The sequence below is a fragment of the Planococcus citri genome, chromosome 2, assembly GCF_950023065.1.
Source record: "Planococcus citri chromosome 2, ihPlaCitr1.1, whole genome shotgun sequence".
Lineage (NCBI taxonomy): Eukaryota > Metazoa > Arthropoda > Insecta > Hemiptera > Pseudococcidae > Planococcus > Planococcus citri.
The window spans coordinates 20,867,758-20,889,055 of NC_088678.1; the positions used below are offsets into that span (position 1 = coordinate 20,867,758).

Sequence of the window (21,298 nt, forward strand, 5' to 3'; positions counted from 1 at the left end):
TCGTTTGTTATGCTTTCGATAGCTCTGATTCCGAATTTCAACTTATTTTTTTGATACGAGCTCTCTGAGCACTTCATGAGCCCTCATTAGATGTGATTCTTTCAAAGAAATGATTTTCCTGACCAACTTTTTTCAATTTTCTGCAGACTGCAGAGTCTAATCTGAGGAATTTTTGAAGCTACACGATTGTTTTTTTTTTCATTTATTACGTATCTATAAATTTAATGCTTTTATTGTTAAAAAGAAAACGTCTAAAGCATAGTGATTGTATAAAATTAATTATAAATTAATTCGAAGATTTTTTTTGATTTTTCTACTTCGCTTTGACGGTCTCCCCCCCCCCCATCACCCATTTAAAAAAATTAAAATGCGGTTTTCTACAAAAAAATCAATCACACAACTTTAAATTTTGTCACGTTATAAAAGTGAACAATTGACGCGTATAATTTTTATTCTCCCCCTCCCCCTCCCCCTCCCCAAAAAAAAGTTATCGAAAGTTTGAAAAATGCCCTGCAAATGAAACATTGAAACGACAAATGAAGGTGTTTTTCAGAACGCCTCATCCGAAAAGAATCTTGGAATGTCCAAAGACATCAGAAAATCGAAACATCGACGTTTAAAATATTTGCCAAAAATCTTTTTTTTTATTATTTTTTACTTACAGCAGGGTTTTTTTCATTATAACGCTTGTACTTTCGAAAACAGCGTTGGTATTTCCGAAATACCTGTTGTGAATTTCTGTAAATCCTAAATCCTTCTGAAAATCACTTTGTTTTGTCCTGTATATGTAGGTACAGTGAATACTCGATTGTTGTACTGAAACAATAGGGAAAGACGTAAAACTATGTGAGAAGGACAATGGTGGAAAAAAGCGAGAAAGAGAATGGGAAACGTGAAACTTGTATAGTCTATGCTCGGAATTTTCGTTGAAAGCAAATTTTGCGGTGTGATTTTCTTGGAATAAAAGCGGCCTTTGAATGAATACAAAGCAGAACTTATGCAGCATTTTTAGCAAACGTGGTAAAGCGTAACGCGAGCTAAAGGAAAAGCAATAGGTCAAAAGTCAATGACATTTTCTCCTGCCGATGCCGGTTACCCTTTCGTAAGGAATTTAAATTAGCGGAAAAAAATGAATCAATATTCCAAGTATTATCATTTGTGATATCATATTTTCAACTAAACAGTATACTACATTATTTTGTGTAGTATTTGCTTAATTTGTAATTTTCATCCTCTGATGCATAAATTAATTATTCAGCTAAAATTACATAATATCATGAAAATTACTCAAAAATTAAAATGTGAGAATAATTAGTTAAATTGATGCAAAAATTTTGTGAAAAACACATTATTATTCATTTTAATGAAATTTTAGCTGAAAACTAAACTAAAATGTTCAGTTTTTCGTATTCTTTTCGGCGTTTCCAAATTATGTTTCTGCTCTAACAAAGTTTACTGTGCGTTTTTCTTAAAATTCTCATCATGAAACGAAGAAAAAATTCGTCCTGTGTAACTAACACGATGTGGCTTTTAAAAAGAAAAAGAGAGAAGTAGAAAAATATCCTGAATTTGGTACATTAGTCTAATGCACTTAATCTTCGTTCCAACGACCGAGTTCATCGTTTAATGAAAGGAAGTGAAGAGAAGGCCAAGTAAGGTGGAGACGAAAGAAGAGGAAACATTAAATTAATAGAAAACGTTTTTCTACAAGAAATTTTGTCAGGCCCGTTTATAGCTTGCAAATTAGATTAGGAAGTCATCATTCTGTTTAGAATTCTATAAAAATAAAAAAAAATAAGAAAATACGAAATACGATTTTAAAGATGTTGGCCATTTAGTCGGTACAGTGCTTCTCTTAATTGCGTCGGTAGGTACCACGCAGGTGAGGTAAAAATATGATGGAAGGTTGGATCGATCGATGGAAAAATCTTACTCGACTATAATTTCTCGCTATCCGAGTATTTGTATTTATTTGGGAAACCTTTGGAATAAAAAATTAATTGAAAGTAAATCCTTACAAAACCCACCTACTTTGTAATTTCTGAAACGAATTCGACAAAAGTTTTTTTCCATCAGCTTTTTAGCCTTGAGAGACGACAAACTGGATGAATACGAAATTGCAGGAGAAATGTTTTCACTCGGATAATTTATATAGATTGAGTAATCAATCGAAATACCTCCTTCTGTTTGCTATATGAACTCGAATATTTGAGAACTTTTCCGATGATTTATACGACTCGGGCTCAGCGGATGTGTTTCGCAAACGAAAGGAATCCATTACGATTATGCTACATAACCATGTGCTACGAGAGTCGAACCAATTAACCGTGAATTTTCATTCTTCTTCTTCTACGCAAATATAACCTCCGCAAGGGAGAACGGATTGTAATAACGTTACGAGTTATATATTTACTGATTTTTGGCACAAATTTCAGGTCGTTATGGCAATGCGAGATTTATTTCAAGCTGTTTATGAATTGAAAAAGAGAGAAGTTGAAATGGCCAAGCAGAACATCGAACAGCATCAGTTGAAATACGGTAGCTCGTTTTTCCTGGATTCCATTTCGGCGTCTTCGTCTAAGGTACGAGTATTATTTTGCCCAAGGCAATTTTGAATTTATATTTCATTTTATGTAATTGTTATAAATGGGTGTTATTGAATGAAAGTAAGAACACTTGGACAATGTACTTAGACATAACGAAATGAGCGATGAAAATTGACAAAAACTTTAAAAGAGAGAGAAACCGTAACAGAAACGTAATGGTAACATAACTGTAACTGAATGGAAACGTTACTCAGATAGAAATTTAACCTACCAAAGCATTCCCGATTTCAAGTATTTTTGTCAGGCGCACTTGTTAATGTACAATATCGCATGTGAAACGTTATAATAACGTTATTGAAACGTTATTCGAATGATTGAAAATTTCATGAACATGATGTAAGTAACTGAAACGGTAGAATAACTGGTCAGAAACATGTGTATGGGTAAAATAACGGATCAAAAACGTTGAAATAACGTTATAGAAACATCATTCTATAATGAGTGGAAATTTTATCGCCATAACGAATTGAAGTATTGGAATAACTTGTCAGAAATTTCAAATACATCAAACTGAACCAATTTATTTTCATATGTGACGTTCCTTTGAGTAAAATAACGGATCGAAAACGTTATAATAACGTTATTAAATCACTATTCCAATAAATTAAAATTTCATGACAATATTATTATTATTTTTGTTGGAAGAAGCAAAATCATTAGCCAGAAATATTCCTGTAAAAATTGGAAAATGACTCAAAAACGTTATAATAACGCTACAGAAGCGTTATTGTAATCGATAGACCTTTTATAATGGTGACGCAATGGAAACATCAATTATTCAAATCAATATTTATTTTTTTGTCACGCGACTGTAAATGTAAAATTACAGATCAAAAACGTTATAATACCGTTATGGAAACGTTATTCGAATGATTGAAAGTTTTATGAACATGATGTAACTGAAACGGTAGAATAACTGGTCAGAAATATGAATGTGTAGGTAAAATAACGGATCAAAAACGTTGAAATAACGTTATAGAAACATTTATTCTAATGAGTGGAAACTGGACATTCTATGGCCATAACGTAATTGAAGTATTGGAATAACTTGTCAGAAATTTCAAATTAATCTAACTGAACCAATTCATTTTCATATGTGACATTCCTTTGAGTAAAATAACAAATCTAAAACGTTACAATAACGTTATTAAATCACCATTTCAATAAATGGAAATTTCATGACCATAATAATATTATTATTTATATTTTTGTTGGAAGAAGCAGTATCATTAGTCAGAAACATTCCTGTAAAAATTGAAAAATGGCTCAAAAACGTTATAATAACGCTACAGAAACGTTATTGTAGTCAATAGACATTTTATAACGGTGATGCAACTGAAACATCAATTATTAGAATCAATTTATTTTTAGTCACGCGACTGTAAATGTAAAAATGACAGATCAAAAACGTTATAATACCGTTATGGAAACGTTATTCCAATGAGTAGAATTGTTATGACCATAATGTAGGTAAAAAAGCAGAATAATTGGTCTACAATTTTCCTGCGACGATAAAATAACGGGTAAAAACGTTATAATAACGTTAAAGGAACTCTATTTTATTTTAGTCAGTGAAATTTTCATGACAATAGGACATAGGTAATGTAAGTGTAACAGTAAAATGTCTAAAATAACTGGCAGAAACTGTTTTGTAAAGGTAGAATAACGGAATTGAAACGTTATAATAATGTTATGGAAACGTTATTCTGATGAGTAAGAATTATATGGCCATAATGTAGCTAAAAAATCTGAATTATTGGTCTGAAATTTTACTTTGACAGTAAAGTAATGGGTAAAAAGTGTATAATAACGTTGAAGGAACTCTGTTTTAGTCAGTGAAATTTTCATGACAATAGGTCATAGGTAATGTAACTGTGTAAAATGACTCAAATAACTGGTAAGAAACTGTATTGTAAAGATCAAATAACGGAATCGAAACGTTATAATAACGTTATGGAAACGTTATTCCGATGAGTAGATCATTTTATGACCATAATGTAGCTAAAAAAGCAGAGTAATTAGTAGTTTTCCTGCGAGGATAAAATAACGGGTAAAAACGTTATAATAACGTTAAAGAAACTCTATTTTAGTCATTGAAATTTTCATGACAATAGGACATAGGTAATGTAACTCTCACAGTAAAATGACTCAAATACCTGGTAAAAAACTGTATTGTAAAAGTCCAATAACGGAATCGAAACGTTATAATAACGGAATCGAAACGTTATAATAACGTTATGGAAACGTGATTACTATAATGGGAGGTTTAAAAAAAGGGTACAGACTTTTAAGAGGCTGGCTCCATTAATTATATTTTCGGTGAAAAAAATTGGGCGAATTTTCATGGGGCTTTTTCTGGTCTCATCGAACCCTAAAAATTGCATTCAAGAAAAATGGAGTCGATTTTCAAAAACACGGAGCTGTTTTAGTACTAAACGTTTTGGTGGTAGGGGGAAAGAGATGAAAGAGAAACCAACTGTCAGAAATTTCGAGAAACGCTTATCTTCGATCCCGAACTTGTTTTATGTTCATTAATTTCCAACTCTTTTAGTCATCAAGTTATACCAATTCAATGAAGATATCAGACTCGATCGAAACCGCAGAAAAATGACTCGTTAACTCGATGTTCGTAATCTTGGCGTCCGTCGCCTTCAAAACTGTCAAAATTTTATCGCGAAAAATATAGAGTAATTTTCGACGCGCTTGTTTCGTTTCCAAACCGTCAATCGTTTAAAGAGTAAAACGGGATCGAAGGGAAGGTACTAAAAGGGGCATTATTATTTGTAACGAGATGTTCGGTGTAAAAATCGCATCGACGAAGGGTTTATTTTTAGCTCATCGAAACTTCATCGTGTGTAATGTATGTAGCATAACTCGAATGAGTTAACGTTCTAATCTTCCTGCGATGTATACGAGCGAGACGAGCTTATGTATACTAAACGAGTAAACAAATTCGATGGTATTCGCGCGATTATGTTATAAAGAAATCGATGATGATATCGTAAAAGTTCGCGACGCGTAGAAGCGTATAGATAGAGAGCTTGTAAAATATTTTAGCTTATAGTATGTGTCATTTGCAGCAATCCATCGTAGTATATTTTATGGCATACGTACGTCTGATTATAATTAAAAGTTTTTTTCTCTCTCTTTCGCAGAGTGGCAACGATCCGATTGGCGTTTCGAGAACCAAAGGCAGTACGGTCGTGGCGCGCGAAGACTCGGCCATTAAAAGCGCCAGCACGATAAAAAATAAAACCCAAACGGCCGGCGTTATAGCCGACCTAATGGATTTAGAATTAGAATTGAACAGCCTGCAGCAGGGTCTTAGTCAGATGGAAAGACTCACGCCGTCCGATCCGTTCGGGCCGTCTCCGTCATTACCGAAGGAGGACCCGTTCGGCGATTCATTCACGCCGCCTCCGTGCATCACTACTCCTCCTCCGGCGAAATTACCTCCGCCGCCGGCCTCCGGAGATAGGAGGAAAGTTGGCTCTACGTCTTCGGCGGCGTCTCAGCCCGAACTGCATTGGTTCGATAAAGAAACCCAGGATTTGTTCTCCAGCGAGAAAAATTTGCCCGCTGCGGCCGTCGAGAACGCCGATAAAGAAGTAAATAATATAGTTTTCTCGATTGCGTAGAAGTGTAGGATTTGATTAGGTCGTTTTTCTCACAAAATTAGTTCTCTGTAGGAAGTGCTTCATCATGCTTCATCTCTCAAATACTATCAGAATGCTGAAACAACTCTCTCCTGAATTGGACGAATTTTCGTAGTTTTTGAAATTTTTGGAGCTCAGACCTCTCCCCCCCCCTCTAATAACCACCCTATCTGGGATGAAAATTTCGGTCTGAGATGCATTTCTGTGCGATGTATGACTTTGGATTTGAAAAAAAAAATCTGATTATCTAAATTGTAGATTAGAATATTCAAACCCCTTCCTCTTCCCTCAATGCAGATCTCATTATGCCCAAGTCATCTCCATTTCAATTTTTCAGTAAAAAATTCTTCGACTGAGACCATTTTTAGTGATCTTATTCATTTTACATTTCTTCATGAGAAGAACCCTATTATGTTTCATGGTTTTTAAGTAAAGAATTCACATGAAAAAATTTGCAAAAATGACTTTTATTCGAATTTTTCAAATTTTTAGGTTTTTTCTAGTCAATGTTAACAGGGTGTCTATTTTCGGAGAAACTGCGAGAAGTTGGGAAATATTGTATAAATTGTCGTTTTTTCGCTAAAAATTCCCAAAAATCTTGATTCCCCCCCCCCTAAACTGACCCTAAGGTTTCCTATTTTTTGCGCATAAAAGTTTTAAAAAGACCTAGATTTTTGCCAAGATTGTCAACATTTTTCTTTCCCCTGAAAAATTGACAAAAATTCTCGGTTTGTAGCAAAACTGCTGAAAAATTGCATCTTTTTCCCAAAAATTGGTCAAGTTCCGCTTTTTTGTTGAAAACTGCAAATTTCAAAAAAATATTGGTAATTCGAGATATTTTGTTCCAAAAATTATCCAAAAGTCTTCCTTTTTTTGTCAGAAACTGCCAAAAAGTATCTTTATTTTACTCGTAATTCTCAAAAAAAATCGTTTTTTCCTTAAATTGGAAAAAGTTCTCATTTTTTCAAAAATTGGCAGGAGGGCATTTTTTATGTGAAAAATTCCAAAAAGTCTTTTTTTCTTTTCCAAAAATTAATTACTTACTCAAAACGTCGAAAATTTTGTTTTTTTTTTACCATAAAATTGAAAAAAAACTTGCTTTTTGACAAAAATCATAAAAATTGTAATTTTTTGCTAACAATATTCTCAAAAGGTTCTAGTTTTTGTTAAAATTGTCAAATTCTTTTTTTTTTCAAAATTGCTGAAGATTTTCACACTTTTTTCAAAATTATTCGAGTCTTATTGTCAGTTTTTTTTTTTGCAAGAAATTGCCAAAAAGTACGTATCACTTTAGCAAAAAAAAAAACCACTTTTTTCTAAAAATTATCCAAAAATCTTCCTTTTTTCCAGAAACTGCCAAAAAACATCTTTATTTTACTTGTAATTCTCAAAAAAAATTGTTTTTTTCAATAAATAATAATTGTAAACAATTTTCACTTTTTCAAAAATTGGCAGGAGGGCATTTTTTATGTGAAAAATTCCAAAAAGTCTTCATTTTTTTCCCAAAAATTAATTATTCAAAACGTCAAAAGTTTTGTTTTTTTACCATGTTTTTTCATAAAAATCAAGGAAATTGTAATTTTTTGCAAACAATTCTCAAAAGGTTCTAGTTTTTGTTAAAATTGTCAAATTCTTTTTTTTCCAAAATTGCTTAAGATTTTCACACTTTTTTCAAAATTATTCGAGTCTCATTGTCAGTTTTTTTTTTTGCAAGAAATTGCCAAAAAGTACGTATCACTTTAGCAAAAAAAAAACCACTTTTTTCTAAAAATTATCCAAAAATCTTCCTGTTTTTTCCAGAAACTGCCAAAAAGCATCTTTATTTTACTTGTAATTCTCAAAAAAAATTGTTTTTTTCAATAAATAATAATTGTAAACAATTTTCACTTTTTCAAAAATTGGCAGGAGGGCATTTTTTATGTGAAAAATTCCAAAAAGTCTTCTTTTCTTTTCCAAAAATTAATTACTCAAAACATCAAAAATTTTGTTTTTTTTACCATAAAATTGAAAAAAAACTCGCTTTTTGACAAAAATCATAAAAATTGTAATTTTTTGCTAACAAAATTCTCAAAATATTCTAGTTTTTTTTAAAATATTCAAATTCTTTTTTTTCCAAAATTGCTTAAGATTTTCACACTTTTTTCAAAATTTTTCGAGTTTCATTGTCAGTTTTTTTTGCAAGAAATTGCCAAAAAGTACGTATCAAAAGCAAAAAAAAACACTTTTTTCTAAAAATTATCCAAAAATCTTCCTTTTTTTCCAGAAACTGCCAAAAAACATCTTTATTTTATCTTGTAATTCTCAAAAAAATTGCTTTTATCAATAAATTGTAAACAATTTTTACTTTTTTAAAAATTCACAGGAGGGCATTTTTTTATTCAAAAAATTCCAAAAAGTCTTCATATTTTTTCCAAAAATGAAATACTTGAAACGTCAAAAGTTTTGTTTTTTTTACCATAAAATTGCAAAAAAACTCGTTTTTTGACAAAAAGCGTGGAACTTGTAATTTTTTACCAACAATTCTCAAAAGGTTCTAGTTTCTGTTAAAATTGTCAAATTCTTTTTTTTTCAAAATTGCTGAAGATTTTCACACTTTTTTCAATATTATCCAAGTCTCATTGTCATTTTTTTTTGCTCAAAATTTGCCAAAAAGTACGTATTACTTAGAAATTATATTTTTTTTCAAAAATTTCTGAATAAATCTAAAAATGTTACAAATTATCCAAAAATCTTCCTTTTTTTCTGCCAGAAACTGCCAAAAAGTATCTTTATTTTACCTGTAATTTTCAAAAAAAAAAAAATTTCAATAAATTGTAAACAATTTTCACTTTTTTAAAAATTGACAAGAGGGCATTTTTTATTAAAAAAATTCCAAAAAGTCTTCATTTTTTTTCCAAAAATTAATTACTCAAAACGTCCAAAATTTTGTTTTTTTACCATAAAATTGCAAAAAAAACTCGTTTTTTCATAAAAATCATGGAAATTGTAATTTTTTTGCCAACAATTCTCAAAAGGTTCTAGTTTTTGTTAAAATTGTCAAATTCTTTTTTTTCCAAAATTGCTGAAGATTTTACACTTTTTTTAATACTATCCAAGTCTCATTGTCAGTTTTTTTTGCACGAAATTGCCAAAATTACGTATCACTTAGAAATTATATTTTTTTCAAAAATTGCTAAATAAATCTATTTTTTTTTGGCAAAAAAAAAAAAAATGTTACCTACTTTTTTCTAAAAGTTATCCAGAAATTGACAAAAAGCCCTTTTTTTCGATAAAATTGTCAAAATCTTGCTTTTACAGATTTTTTTGCCAGAAAGCGCAAACATTTTCATTTAGTTGCAAATAATTTTAATTGGTAATGTTCTGGTTTTTTTTTTAGGTTTCGCTGCCATTTTGTCATTTTTTTATTACTTTTTCGAACTTTTTCGGTTACTAAAATCACTTTTTTTTCGGAAAAAATTGAGTATGAATCCTGCGCTGCGTTTGTCTGGCTTTTTTTGGGATCACTGTGAGCTCCTCCCCCACTGTTAGTTTTTTATGATGAGGTTAAAAGTGTTCTTTAATGTCCTTCTGAATCAAATTTTCACGTTTTTGAGTAGAAAGAAGTCGACAAATTCAGAATTTATGCACGAATGAAATTTTTTTTATCAGAGAGCTTCAGCAGCGTCCCTTTAGATCTTTTCCCTCTTCCAACAATATCTCTGGGTCCAAATCAATATTAAAGCAAAAATACGGTCGTTTTTAAATTATTTGTCAGGATAAAAAATTATTTTGATTTTAAATCAATTTTTTGAGCTTTATATTTCCAGGATTTCATTTTCAATCAAAATAGACCATTATACTAAAATAAATTACTGGCTCGCTTATTTTTTCAAAAAAATCTTTGCCATTACATAGTAGTTACTTTTATTTCAATATTTGTATTTTTCGTAATTATAATTTTCGTATTTTTTTTTTTGTCGCAGCCAAAAGGAGACCGATGGGCGTTCGAACGTAAAGAAATCACGGCGAAAGACCTGTACGACGTGTTTACTGAACTGGATCCGTTGGGAACCGGCCGAAGTAAGCCTTATATGGATAAAAAAGACTTCTTCCAAGAATTAAAAAACCCGCCCAAGAAACTGTTAAAAGACTTAGTGGGTGTAGAGAGCGACGCTGAAGGCGGAACTAATTCTGCGACGTATTTTACAGGTGGTAATTCCTCGAAATCTATGTTTTTAGAAGAATCGTCGTCGCATTCCGGAACCTCGACAGCTCCCGCCTCCGCCACGGTGACCGACCAACAAAAACTATACGAAGAGCATTTCCGCAAATATAACTCGGTGGATTCGGAGCATCGAGTCGGTTCTTCGGCGTCGGCGGCCGCCGATGACGCTAGCAAAGATTCGTATTTCGATTCACGCCGACATCACGACCCGTTCGAGACGAGTTTCGCGAATTTCGCCGCTTTCGATGGCCATCATCGTAGCGTCGACGATGCCGGTACAACAACGTCTTCATCTTTGCATCACCGGCGATCGCCTCAGCAATCTTATAATCGAACTAAATCACCATCGCAGACGACGAACGATAATTACCATCACCATGTTTTGAAATCGTCGCAGAGCAGATCGTCCGGATACAAACCTATATTGAGCTCGATGAGCGACGATTCGTCGTTGAATAAGAACCAGTGGAGTAAACTACCTCCGGACGATGCCAGTAAACAAAAGATAGTGATTAATTTACGTAAAGTATTGTCAAACGCGGACGATACCGATAAAGAGAACGACTCGCCGGTCGCCGAAGAGTCGTCGAGCGCTGCAGCTACCATATTACGAAACATGGACGCTAGATCGTCGGCTCAAGGTGACATATCGTCCGATTCGTTCGAATCCATACCGGAACCTCCTCCTAGACCGATCACCAGCCCAATCGCATCACAACCACCACCTTTACCGCCTAAAAAGCTCCAGTTACCGGTGACGATGAAACCTCCGCCTAGACCATCGTCCGATACGATGTCTCATTACGATTATATCGAGAATTACGAAAGCTTAGGATCGTCCAGGCAGAAGTTAAACGGCGATATGCGTATACCTCCGCTTCCAGCTCCGGCTCGTAAACCGAAATTCTCGTCCGGAGGGCATGACAACGAACGAGACTACGGTAGTCGTCACCGACCTCATAAGCAATCGTCTTACTCCTCTGAACCGGAGTATTACCTTACTCCTATTACGAAACCGTCTTCGTATCGTGATCAGCGTGACGACGAGTATCATCATCGCGCCGGCTCACGCGCTCCTCCTAAACCTTCCTCGCTTAATATTACACTTAGTCAATTAACCAGCACCGGATTCGAAGATCTCGCCTCGATGTTACGCATTCCGGCCTCCACGTTATCCAAAATGACGCTCAAAGAATTGACCGAATGCCTGTCTCGACTTTCGGACGCCGATTGCCAGAAACTCGAGAACGATATGTGTAACAAAACCAGACACCAGTCCGAACCGATTTCCAAATCTAGACCCAACAAGGACGACGACCGGATCGCTTTCAAGGCCAACTTCGATGAGAAATTCCCTCCTAAATCGGCCGGACCGACTGTGCAAATCGACAAATACGCCGTCTTCCGCGAACTAATCGAACAAGAGGAGAAAAACCAAGCCGAGCAGGCCATTGTCGAAGCCCAGTCTCAGCCAGATTCCAGAACAACGCCCGAAGATGGTGGAGAAACGCCTCCGGTTGAAGTTGCTGCTGCTTCGGCGACCGTTGCGTCGTCGGATCCAGATACGAGAAAACAAAGCGAAGACGATAAATACGCGGCGTTGAGGAAGATACCGTCGATTTTGCCCAAGACGGGAGAAGGTAGCGTTAAAGAGTCAAGCGAGAAAGAAGATAGCGCTACAGAACACATGCTACAAGCCGAAGACTCCGAACCGACCGAACCTCCTAATGTGGTCGCATTCCATCGTAAAAAATCACTCGAAAAAGAAGACGAAATCACCGAACCGAAAACCGAGCCGAACTCGCCTTCTATATCCGTTCCAATCGACGAACCACTCAAAGAGCCTTGTACTCCGGACGAACACGACGCCAAAGTGGTATCGGATACCGAAGAATTGGGTAAAAATTGGGCCAAATTCGATACAGAAGTCGACGCGAAACATCCTAAACCGTCTCCTTGGGAAGAAGACGAAGCTAAACGAGGCGAGTTCACGTTCGATCGAGCCACGCTGAAACCGGCCGAAGATCCCAAACCGGTACGATACGCCGCTAAGAAGCAACGTACGCCGAGAAAACGATGGAACGACGACGAAGACGAAGACGACGACGACGGTAACGACGAAGACTACGGCGACGATTCCGAAGAGAACTGGGAATCGTCCAAGAAAAGCCTGGGCAGTTCTTGGGACGACGAGTCGAGCTGGCGAGAGAACGGCTGGAGTGATCGAGATTCGCTGTACGATGACGCCGAGCAATCACCAACCGCTTCGTCGTATCGCGAACGAAGGTATCAACTGAAGAAGAAAGGTTATCGCAGGAAGTTCTCGCCTCATAAGAAATCGGACGAACATTCGCCTTGGGAAGATAAACCAGACTGGCAGCAGACTCGTAAAATGTATAAAGACTACGTCAAAGACGACGATCGAATATACGACGAGAGGAAAGTTCGAACTCCTCCTTGGACAATGACCGCAGAACGAGGTAAACGATACGAAGAGAAAGAAGAAGACGAACTGAAACTATTGAAAATGATGCTCGGCAAAAAACGACTAAAAGCTCTAGAAGAACAGCTCTTCAAACGTTACCAAGAACAATTCGTAGTCGAGCCGACGAAAAAATCATCCTATTATAATTACGTCGGTAAAAACACAGTCAAAGAATCACCCTGCGATAGCGAATACGCCGATGGATCCGCTGGCTCGAAACCCGGCCGATACCCGCCCAAAAAATACCACTCGCAAAGACCAAAGAGCGCTGACAAGGGCAGAAAACCGTTAACACTTCGACCCGATGACGACGACGCCGAAGAAATCTACATCAAGAAATACCACCGTAGACCGTACAGCCAAGACGAACTGAGTATTTCCGAAGAAGAAAGATGGGCCGCTCATAAATCGCCCGTATACTCGAAGAAACCGAACCGTAGTCGTAACCAGAGCCAAACATCCCCGTTCGAAGATAATTTCTCGCCTCAACCGTACGATTACACCGATCCCGCAGAACCTACGCATAAAAAGAACTCTCGCCACGGCAGCGCCACCCTGAAAAAACCAGATTCCAAACGTCCCGTAGAACTGCACCCTTACACAGCGTACGATTTCAAATCCGGTCGCAGTAGTCGAGAGTCTAGTCAACGACAATCCCCCTTCGAAGACGATTTCACACCACCGGACGTACAAAAATGCAGCGAACGTAGCAGCGACGTGAGTAAAGATAGCGGAGGCGATCGCCGAAACGACGACGAGGTCTTCTTCAGCGCCGGAACATCGGACTCGAGAAGCTTACGTAATTCCCGATCTAGTCGCATGACCCGATACGAGCACAGCAAACGAATGGACAGACCTAGTAAACATTACGAGAACGTCGAAGTACGCAAGAAAACACCGGACTCGTATTACGATAAATTACCCAAAGACAAGTACAAGTATTCGGCCAAAGAAAGCAACGGTGAACCGAGCCAGGACCTTAAGAGTCCCAAAAAAGCCACCAAACATCCGAACCAACGTCACGATCCGTTCAACGATAACGTCGTACAAGGCTACGAATCGAAAACCATGCCCAGATTGCATAAAACCAAAAGCAAAAGTAAAATGCAATACGACGACAGCGCCAGCGATTCCGGTACCGAAGCTGGTGTCAAATGGAAAGACGACCTTACCTCGTTTACGTTCGCCGAACAGCATGCACGTAAATGAGAATTTCGAAAGGTGATTCCTCGTGTGCAGGAGAACCGAGTAATCAAGTCGAATAAACAAGGAATCACTTATAAAATGGGTAAAATATTAGGTCGTATGAAAAAAGTAGTTAGTAAAATTTTGGTGTGATGGAGCATTTTTTTTTCTTTTTTTTTTTTTTTTGTACGTTATTTACTCAATCGCGCTGCCTTTCGTAATCGTTGTTCGTGTTCGTGTTTGTAGAAGTGTTATTACGTCATGTCATTATTTTTTCATGTACAAAGAACCAAAACCACACGTGGATAAGTTTGTATTTTTATATATTATTGTGATCTGTCTGTCCTTTTTATTTTGTTTTTTTTTTCGTGTTGGTGTGTTTTTTTTCTTTGTATTATTATTATTTTTTTCTCTCTTTTATACCGATTGTATAAATGGTAAATTTTTTTTCTTATCTGTAGCGAGGAAATTTTACGATAGAACTGATTTTTAATTTGGGAATCTCTTAAGGTGTGATTAACTAGTTACGATCAAATAGTGTTAACAATCGATCAAATTTTTTTTTATTTATTTTTTTTCTTTCGTAGAATTAAGATTTTTATTTATTGACTCGATGATATTAATCGTCGAGTAAATTATGTGCCATAGTATTCTAATCGTTTATTTTTTCGAATGAAATCATTACCTTAGTTTACTCCGTAAAATTTATCCTTTGTACGGGGATGCTTTTGTATAAATTCCGTTTTCACTACGGAAGTAATCTAGTAACCAGTTTGGTTAAAAATTCTTTGACATTTTTATTTTATATGTGATTAATTGTTTGTGGTTGTGCTTCATCGCTGATGTGTTTTTTGTTTTTTTTTTTTTGTTTTGAGTGTGTTGAAATAACGTCTTGTGTTCCGAAAGTGCAGCTTTTTATTCACTTACTTACTAGACTGAAATTGATCTGATATCGATGTTGATGTTTTATTGGTATTTTTGCTTGAATTGAGAAAGGTGGAGGTTTTTGGCATAATATTTAATTTCTAGCTTCGCCTTTTTTTTTGCTTTAAGTTGTTTTTTTTTTTGGAAATGAGTTATTTTTAGGAATTTGTGATTCAATTTTGAACAAATTACGAGAACAATGCATCATTTTGTCAAGTTACCAATTTTTGAAATTTATTTCGTCATTTTCCAACAAATTTTCTAATTTAATTAGTTTTTAATTAAATAGAACATTTTTTTGTTAATTTTTAAAATTTAAATCATTGGAAATTGAATGTTACTAGCTTCAATTTTCAAACAAACTTTTCAAATTACTGGCACATTTTTTATTTTTTGAACAAATGTTTTTAATTTAAAAAATAATTGAAAATTGAATTCCACATTTTTTAGTTTTTGAACAGATTTTTCAATTCTATGAAAATTGATTGCCACTTTTTTTAACGTTGTAGATCTGATTTTTCAAATTTATCTACATATTTGATTGATATCTACTTATGTAATAAATTCAACTTTTTCCAACAAATTTTCCAAGTCAAGATGGTAAAATTGAAAATTTTCTCAAATTTTTGGTCAGTTTTTAAAATTAAAATTATTAAAAAATAAATTCCACGTTTTTTAGTTTTTGAAAAATGTTTCCAAATTACATGGAAGTTGAATCGCTATATTTCTTAGATTTTGAACAAATTTTCTATAATTTCATTATCCGGTGATTAAATGACAAATTTTTTATTTTTTAAACATGTTGGTTTTTCAATAATTATTAAGAATTAAAAATTAAGTGCCATTTTTTTCATTTAATATTTAATTAATCAAGTAATTGAATTATGAATTGAACATTTTTCAACAAATTTTCCAATTTAATTAATTTGCAATTTAAATGAGCATCTCTTAGTTTTTGATCAAATTTTTAAATTTAAATAATTGAAAATCTGAATAAGTACGTAGCACATTCTTTTAGTTTTTGAACAAATTTTCCAAGTGTATTTTTGAACGAATCTTCCTATTCAATTTAATTCAATTAATTTATTAATAATCGAATTCTTATGTTTTGGATACCCCATTTTTCAATTTTTGATGTGGATTTTTCCATTTTCTAATTTCATTACTTGACAATATTTAAAGATATATTTTTTATTGAGTTTCTTCCTTTTTAGTAAGGATCTATTGCACCCCCCCCCCCCGTCGATCCGCTGGGACAACTTTTTTCTCAAAGTAGGAGTCCTAAGGAACATTTCTAGCCCCTGTACTCGAAAAAAAAGTGGCACAACTTACAAAATGGCGGCCATTTTGATTGACAGGTCAGCCGAAATTGCAAATTTTGCGTTCCAACATAGGACTTGCACAAAATTTTTCAAACCGTACAAAGGTAAATCGAAAGATCAGACAAAAGTTCATCACCTGTAAGAATTTCAAGTGCTAAAGTGCGTTTTTCGATTTTTGATGAATTTTTGAAAATCAAATTTAGGTCAAAAATGAGAGGAAAAATCAAAAATTTTACCAAATTGACCAAAAAAGCTGAAATTTAGGAAATGCCCTTTTTTCGACATGCCAAATTGATTGGAAACGGGTTCAAACTGTTTTGAGCAGTTCTGGAGCCTCCAGCAGATTTTTGAAACTTGAAATTTCCACAAAATTTCGTCAAAATGGACTTGGAAAGCGGAAATTTATTCTGCAAATTAATTTCAATCCGCTACGAAGTCGACTGCAGGTGGATTCAAAGTCGTTTTGGAGCCTCCAGCGACTTTTTGAAAATTACTTGAGCCTCCAGCAGATTTTCTAAATTTTAAATGTTTTCAAAATTTCATCAAATGGAGATGGAAAGCTGAAATTTACTCTACACTCCAATTTTAACACCCTCTGAAGACGACTTCAGGTGGGTTCAAGTCATTTTGGAGCCTCCAGCTACTTTTTGGAAATTTCAATTTTCCACAAAATAGCATACAACCTTTCAAAAAGACGCTGGTGACTCCAAAACGACTTGAAATCCACCAGCAGTCGACTTCGTAGCGTATTGAAATTAGTTTGCAGAATAAAGTTCGACTTTCCATCTCCGTTTCAAGTCTCAAAAATCTGCTGGAGGCTCCAGTAATTTTCAAAAAGTCGCTGGAGGCTCCAAAACGACTTGAAATCCCCCTGCAGTTGACGTTGTAGCGTATTGAAATTAGTTTGCAGAGTAAATTTCGGTTATCCAACTCCATTTGATAACATTTTGTGGAAATTTCGACTTCTAAAAATCTGCTGGAGGCTCCAGAACTGCTCAAAACTGTTTGAAACTGTTTCCAATCGATTTGGCATGTCAAAAATAGGGTATATCCCAAATTCCAGCTTTCTTGGTCAATTTGATAAAATTTTGATTTTTCCCTTCATTTTTGGCCTGAATTTAATTTTCAAAAATTCACCAAAAATCAAAAAACGCACTTTAGCACTTGAAATTCTGACAGGTGATGAATTTTTGCCTGATCTTTCGATCTACCTTTGTACGATTTGAAAAATGTTGTGCAAGTCCTATGTTGGATCGCAAAATCAGCGATTTCGGCTGACCTGTCAATCAAAATGGCCGCCATTTTGTAAGTAGAGCCACCTTCTTTTTGAGGACAAGGTCTAGAAATGTTCCTTAGGACTCCCTCTTTAAGAAAAAAGTTGTCCCAGATGATCGACCGGGGAGGGGGGGTTCAATAGATCCTTAAGCGGGCTCCCCGACTATTTATTCTTGATTTCCAATTCCAATTTTTAGTTTTATTTTCATTGAGAAATGTCTTACTCAGATAAATGGTAGCTTCTTAATTCTTCAATTTGTCCAATAATCTTCATGATCTCTCAACCAGGCAGCTAATCGTACCATAAATCTGCATATTATATGAAAGCTATCCGAGTCGAAAATACCAATAAAAATGTACACCAGCTTTAAAATGGTAACTTGCCATGGTATGTTAAGTTGATTGATTGTATTGTAATTTGTAACCCGGTAGCTCTTATTTCTTTTTCTTTTCTTTTTCTTTTTTTCTAAGTCATATATAAACCAGAACATATACATTGTGATTTTGTATGTTTACCTTCGATATCACTCTGAAATAAATTATTATAAGTATTCACTCGTAATAATATCTCAAATTAAGAGTTACGTATGTATTTTTCTGCTCGGTGAATAAAATTTACCTACCCACTGTAATTTTTAGATTGCCTAACGTTACCTCGTTGTTTTTGTTGTGAATTAACGAAATCAACATTAACTTATTAATTTAATAATCTGTAGGCCAAGTACTTTGTAAATGTAAAAAGAATTTATAAAAGATTTTTCAACACTCCGGTGATGGATTGTGTATGTGTCTTTCCGATTGCTACTTAAATTTTATTCGTAATTTATCTCGTTATTAGCAATTGCACATCTCTCTACACATCCTCTTTACTTCACATTAGATATGTAAGTAGGTATTTTGGTAGTTCCTAAAAAAAAGGGGAAAACGATCAATACATAATTTGGGGTTAAATGTTAAAACTTGAAAGAAGTGATAGCTTTAAAATTGTTTTAATTTTTCCTAATTTATTATACTAATGTAATACTCTTTTTTTTCATGTATTATGATTGTGTATATGAATTTTTTTTTTTCATCATTCTTGTTAATAAGATGTATTATATTGTAGATTTTTGTACGTACATAAATTGCGTTGTTGTTGTGTAATTAAAAAAGCTTACGCCGATACCGAATTGTACCGCATCTAGTTGTAGAGGGTTTCTTTATTTTGTATTTTTCTCGTGCGTTTTTTTTGTGCTTGTACTATTTTTTTGTGTAACATATTCTCTCTCACTGTTTGTTTCTCGTTGTATTTATTAATCGTCCATTTATTATATTGTTTTCCCTTTATCTCTCTTTTTTTTGTGTAGTTTTTAATTTTGTGAATCGTGTAATTTTTTTTTTAGAAGCTTTGAAACCGTATGTTTTATTGTAATCGTACGGTTTGAATAATGAGGATTTTTTTCCCGATGTCAAAACGTTTTAGCGATTTATTTAGAAATGTTTACGCCGTTATATTTGTCTTAATTTAATTTTGTGACTGTGTCATTAATATATTATGTTGAAAATATATTATTTTCAAATTTAATTCGAATTTTTATTTATTTTTTATTATAGACACAGACAGTAGGAAAAGGTATTATTGCAAAAGAATGTCGATAACGCTTATCTTTTCTCTTTGTGGTGAACTGTGTAAATTCTTGCTTGAAATAAGGAGCGATGCGATCTTTATCTTTTCTATAATCTATCGTGACTCACCAAAAAAATCCCACCCCTTTACGATTATATCATTTTGACACCTCGAGTAAAGCATTAGCTGAAAGTTAGTTTCTTTTATATTTCGGTAGTAGAATTGTCGTGTGTTGTTATTTTTGGAAGTGATGAAATCAAATTTCGAATTTATTCTTCACAAGGGTAAGTGTAGTGCATATTTAAAAACATTTCATGATTTGTTTCTCGCAAAAATTTTTGAAATGTGTTTTGAAGTTTCTATATTATTATCTTCTTTATTTGCAAGGTTTTTTTTTTGCAATTTTGATATACTCGGGCTCCCATCTTTCCCCAAAAATGTGAGTATTGAAAAACACTAAAACTTTGAAATTATTCTGAGAATTTTTCGGAAATGCTAAACTCATAGAAATGGAAGAATTTGCAATGCTCATCAAAACTTTTCCCTCACTTCGTCTTACTTTCTTTAAAAAACCAGTGATCTCGTTGCCATTTTCATTGGGGGGGGGGGGGGGGGGTAGAGAGAGGTGAATAAGAGAGCCCGAAAGCGAAAATTTCGTTTTCAATTTATACTTATTGAATTAAACACAATAGTAAGTGATGTGTGATTTCGGATTGGTACGAGTAGGTAAATGATGGGGTTTTTCAGAACTTTTAGATATGCCTACATATCTACTTTTAATTTTTAATTTTGTTTCCAGTTTACACTTTTATTTTCAGTACCTTAACCTTATTTTTGTTTTATTTTCGGAGTTTCCCGTTTTATTTCATTTTTCTGTAACAAAATATCAGAATTTTTGGTTTTCTTTTTTGATTCTTGATTTTTTCTCAGTTTTTAATTTTATGGTCATGGTTTTCGATTTTATTCTCAGGTTTTAATATAATTTTCGGATGCGTCAATTTCATAATCAATTTTTCATTTTATTTGCAATTTTTCATTTCGTTTTCTGATTTTTAAATCAGTTTTTTATTTTACTTTTGGGTTTTCGATTTTACCTTCACTTTCTCTATTTTGGATTTCATTTTAACTTTTGATCTAATTTTCGGATTCGTCGATTTAATTTTAAATTTTTTATTTCATTTCCAGTTTTGAATAATTTCATTTGCAGGTTTGAATTTCATCCCCAGTCTTTAATCAAATTTTCGTAATCCTTAATTTCATTTCAATTTTTGATTTCATTTTCAATTTTTCATTTTTTGATTTTAAAATCAGTTTTTTTTTAAATTCACGTTTGGTTTTTGATTTTTACTTTCACAATTTTCGATTTCATTTTCACCGAAGTATCTATTTGATCTAATTTTCGGAATCGTTGATTTCATTTTAATTCGATTTAAATTTTTATTTATAGTTTTCACTTTCATTTTCAAGTTTTGATTTCAATATCAGTTTTCGATTTTATTCTTGGTTTGTGATTTTACTTTCACAGTTTTTGGTTTCATTTTCAGTACCTATTTGATCTGACTTTCGAAATCGTCAATTCCATTTTCAGGTTTAGATTACAATATTAGTTTTTGTTAAATTGAATTTTGAGTTTTTGATTTTTGATTAGGTATACCTAGACCTACAGTTTGTACAGTATTCAATTTTATTTTCAGTAGGTATTTGATATTTATGTAGGTACTTTTTTCCCAATTGTTGTTTTATTATTGTCGATTTCATTTTCAATTTTTATAATTTTATTTTATGTTTTGATATTACTTTCAAAGTTTTCGATTTTATTCTCATTTTTTTTCAGTTCTCCGTGTTTTCTTTTGAAATTTTGAATTACTTACCGAAGCACTAGGTATTTCCATTTTCAAAATTCTTGATTTTATTTGAATCTTGCAGAGAATACGATTTAAATTTAAATTTTCAATTGCATTTCCCGAGTTTTCTACTTCAATTTCGTTTTTTTTTCAGAGCTTTCAATTTCCTTTTAGGTTTCATAGTACCTAAT

General features: G+C 33.7%; 1 protein-coding gene across 5 annotated transcripts in view; it reads left to right on the plus strand.

The window, feature by feature from the left end:
* The window catches only part of Dab (DAB adaptor protein), a 32,775-nt gene extending 13,554 nt beyond the window's left edge, over window positions 1–19,221 (plus strand). For 2 of the 5 annotated variants that reach the window (XM_065348958.1, XM_065348960.1), the window contains 3 exons: window positions 2,436–2,582; window positions 5,762–6,214; window positions 10,225–19,221. In XM_065348958.1, coding sequence (XP_065205030.1) covers window positions 2,436–2,582; window positions 5,762–6,214; window positions 10,225–14,160 — 4,536 coding nt within the window. In that variant the 3' untranslated portion in view covers window positions 14,161–19,221. The remainder of the gene's footprint in view (window positions 1–2,435; window positions 2,583–5,761; window positions 6,215–10,224) is intronic. The other 3 variants (XM_065348959.1, XM_065348962.1, XM_065348961.1) reach the window with 3 other exon arrangements.
* The last annotated feature ends 2,077 nt before the right edge of the window (window positions 19,222–21,298 follow it).